The 1,832-nt window shown below is 36.2% G+C and overlaps 1 protein-coding gene across 1 annotated transcript; it reads left to right on the top strand.

Moving 5' to 3' along the window:
* The first annotated feature begins 226 nt into the window (after positions 1-226).
* LOC110734954 lies at positions 227-892 on the top strand. The gene has a single exon (XM_021915073.1). The coding sequence runs from the start codon at positions 227-229 to the stop codon at positions 890-892; it is 666 nt and encodes a 221-aa protein (XP_021770765.1).
* Positions 893-1,832: the final 940 nt, after the last annotated feature.

Here is a 1,832-nt window from a genome sequence, read left to right as displayed (position 1 = left end):
ACAAAATGAACATCACCATCCAAGAAAGAAGAGGGAATCTGTTTCAAGGGATCGTGAAGCAGCTCATGATCGTTTGGTTGCAGACTACTTCAGTGATCAACCAATATACAGTGAAAATAATTTCCGACGTAGGTTTCGCATGCAAATACCTCTTTTTCTTCGCATTGTGAACACATTAAGTGCAGATTTTCGCTATTTTCAACAACATCCAGATGCAACGATGTGAATGGGTGCTTCAGCTATTCAAAACTGCACAGCAACAATAAGGATGTTAGCCTATGGTTGTGTAACTGATCAAGTTGACGAGTATCTTAAACTTGGTGCAACAACATCTAGAGAATGTCTTACACAATTTGTTGATGGAGTGATTACTCATTTTTCCACTGACTACCTTCGTAAACCAACACCCGAAGATGTCCAACGTCTTTTGAGAGAAGGGGAGGAAATAGGTTTTCCTAGCATGTTGGGGAGTATTGATTGCATGCATTGGGTGTGGAAAAATTGTCCAGCGGGGTGGAAAGGTATGTACCAAGGTAGATCTAAAACAGTAATTGTGATCTTAGAAGTTATTGCTTCAAGGGAGTTTTGGATTTGGCATGCTTTCTTCGGGACACCTGGGTTGTGCAACGACATAAACGTACTTCAACGTTCCCCAGTTTTTTATGATATTATGAACAATCGAGCTCCACAAGTCATGTTCACTGTGAATGGAATTACTTACAATAAAGGGTATTATCTCACCGATGAAATTTATTTAAAACGGTCCACGTTTGTGGATGCCATTACTGCCCCACAAACCGCTGAGCAAAGGTTGTTTACTGAACGCCAAGATAGTGCTATAGAAAAGATGTTGAGCGTGCCTTTGGTGTGCTACAAGCTCGATTTGCAATAATTGGGAAATCGGCTTTGGCATGGAACGTTGATATGCTATGGAAAATCATGACGACATATATTATAAAGCACAACATGATTGTTGAAGACGAGTGTGATACTTATTTGAATTATAAAGACCCTCGTGAGTTTTCCCAAGAACAACAGGAAAATATGGTAGGAACATCAATGGGAAACGCTACGACATTCACTGTTACACCCCGGGCATTATGATCCACATAATTTTCATAGATTGATAGATACAAGACAAGAGGTTCATGATAGAACAACTCATTTCTCATTGAAAAACGACTTGGTTGAACATTTATGGGGGAGATCCAGGAGATCGTCTGCGGATTAAATTTTTAGTGTACTATTTTATTTTAATTAGTTGCATAATGTATTTAAGGTATTTCGTTATTTTAGTACGTAATTAATGTCGAACCGTGTTATTAAAATGTGCACGTGTTTGTGTTGATCGGTTAATTACTACAAATTTTAACTTTATAAAATAAGTAATTTAAGATTACAACTCGATTTATTTTATCAATAGTAACTAAAAAAATAATTAATTAGGCTAATTTTTTTTAATCATAAATTATCGTTGTTTCAAAATTAAATGTGTAGTTAAAAAAAAAGATGATATATGGTGGGATATATAAAGTAGGAGTGAGGAAGGAAGAGAGGATCCTCTTTGATGTGTGGAAAAATAAAGAAATAAAAAGAGGAAGAGGATGGAGATAGTAGGAAATGATGTGGAAGAAAGAGAATATGATATGTTAAAAGGAGAAAAGGAGAGAGAGTAGAAGAGAGGATATAAGAGCTTGTTCTCATACATTTATTTTCAGTTCAGTTCAACCCATTTCAGTTCAGTTCACTTCAGCTCCTAATTTCCTTCTCTTATATAATATTCAGTTCAGTTCAGTTCAGTTCAGCTCAGCTCAGTTCACTTCAGTTCAGTT

This window comes from Chenopodium quinoa, unplaced genomic scaffold, assembly GCF_001683475.1.
Source record: "Chenopodium quinoa cultivar QQ74 unplaced genomic scaffold, ASM168347v1, whole genome shotgun sequence".
Classification (NCBI taxonomy): domain Eukaryota; kingdom Viridiplantae; phylum Streptophyta; class Magnoliopsida; order Caryophyllales; family Amaranthaceae; genus Chenopodium; species Chenopodium quinoa.
This window is presented reverse-complemented; position numbering and strand designations above follow the sequence as displayed.